The sequence below is a fragment of the Daktulosphaira vitifoliae genome, unplaced genomic scaffold (assembly GCF_025091365.1).
Source record: "Daktulosphaira vitifoliae isolate Bord-2020 unplaced genomic scaffold, ASM2509136v1 Scaffold_2728, whole genome shotgun sequence".
In the NCBI taxonomy this organism is placed as follows: Eukaryota; Metazoa; Arthropoda; class Insecta; order Hemiptera; family Phylloxeridae; genus Daktulosphaira; species Daktulosphaira vitifoliae.
In genome coordinates, this window is record NW_026102288.1 from 1 (window position 1) to 1264 (window position 1264).

At 36.0% G+C, this 1264-nt stretch overlaps 1 protein-coding gene across 1 annotated transcript; it reads right to left on the minus strand.

Moving 5' to 3' along the window:
• Positions 1 to 418: 418 nt before the first annotated feature.
• On the minus strand, positions 419 to 1170 carry LOC126909976 (uncharacterized; the record flags this gene model as incomplete). Its single annotated transcript, XM_050692381.1, has 1 exon — positions 419 to 1170. A coding segment is annotated over exon 1 (752 nt), but the record flags the coding sequence as incomplete, so codon positions are not given.
• Between the last annotated feature and the right edge of the window lie 94 nt (positions 1171 to 1264).

Sequence of the window (1264 nt, forward strand, 5' to 3'; positions counted from 1 at the left end):
ACATCTTTTATTATTATTATTAATAATAGTAATTAAAGTATAATTATAATAAATTTATCTTATACAAAATAAGATTTTAAATAAAATTAAACAATATATAAAATAAACCTATTTGATATTATATTTATATATAATTTACAATTTGCGTACTTCTCCGGTAAATGCATTGTATTCCATTTGACAGTCGTGTATGATAACACAGTACAGTGTAGTTTTAGCGGGAAATTGATTTACACATTCGAAATCCAAACGTAGATCCACTGTGGACGATTTGACGGTTTCGTTTTGTTTCGAACAATCTATGACGAATATGGGTCCGATTTTTTTGTAGTTGACCCGATCCAAATAAGGGTAAGGGTTCAGCCGACCGTAGTACATTGATTGAAATTGTGCGTACGAGTTATAAAATATCGCATACTTGCCTTTGTCAAAATCTGCATTTTGGTTTTCGTACGGGTACTCGTCCGCGTTCAAATACGCTTTAATGTTGCGCAGAGAACAATGGTTGAAATTTCCGTGTACCCCATCGGATTCCGTCACCATGGCTATGAGTAAATACCTAGGTTTTTCAACACCTGAGTACGCACGCACCGGCCACGTATGAGTGATTGTTTGCGGAACCAGTGGGTATACTGCAGTGTCCCAGTGTTGAAACTCTAACGGTAACCATTTTTTATTATCCAATATATGCATTAGACCCAATTCCGTTTTTACATTCGGTTCGAAATACTTCACGACCCATTTAATTTTTGTAATATTCACTTTCGTCTGTTTAATTAACGCAATATTACTTTTGGACATAACTTGTTCTTTTTGCGCTTCTGTTGGTGGTACGAGCATTATAGCGGAACTGTCGGTGCCCGATCGTATCAAAATAAGTGTTTGATTGCAGTTCACTAATGCACGCCGGTATCGTTCGAAAAATCCCATACACATGTACAGCGGACATTGTGCTACGAATTCGTTGTCATCCATGAAGTCTTCGTCTTTGTATAATTTATTTTCGTTTTTCCATCCAGCTGGTTGTAACCGTACGATATCGTTAGGCGTGAACGAACAGTATCCTTTCATAGTCGTAGTTACACCAACATTTTTTGTTTTATCAATTGTCTGATTGTTAATTTCAAATCTAATTTCATCAAAAAGATTCATCATAGAATTTTGATTCATTACTACTGTACCCACGGCTGCAACCGGTTTTTCAACTTTCCCCTCGATCTGCAAGTAACTTTCGCATGGTATAGTGAATTTTTCCTTATTACGC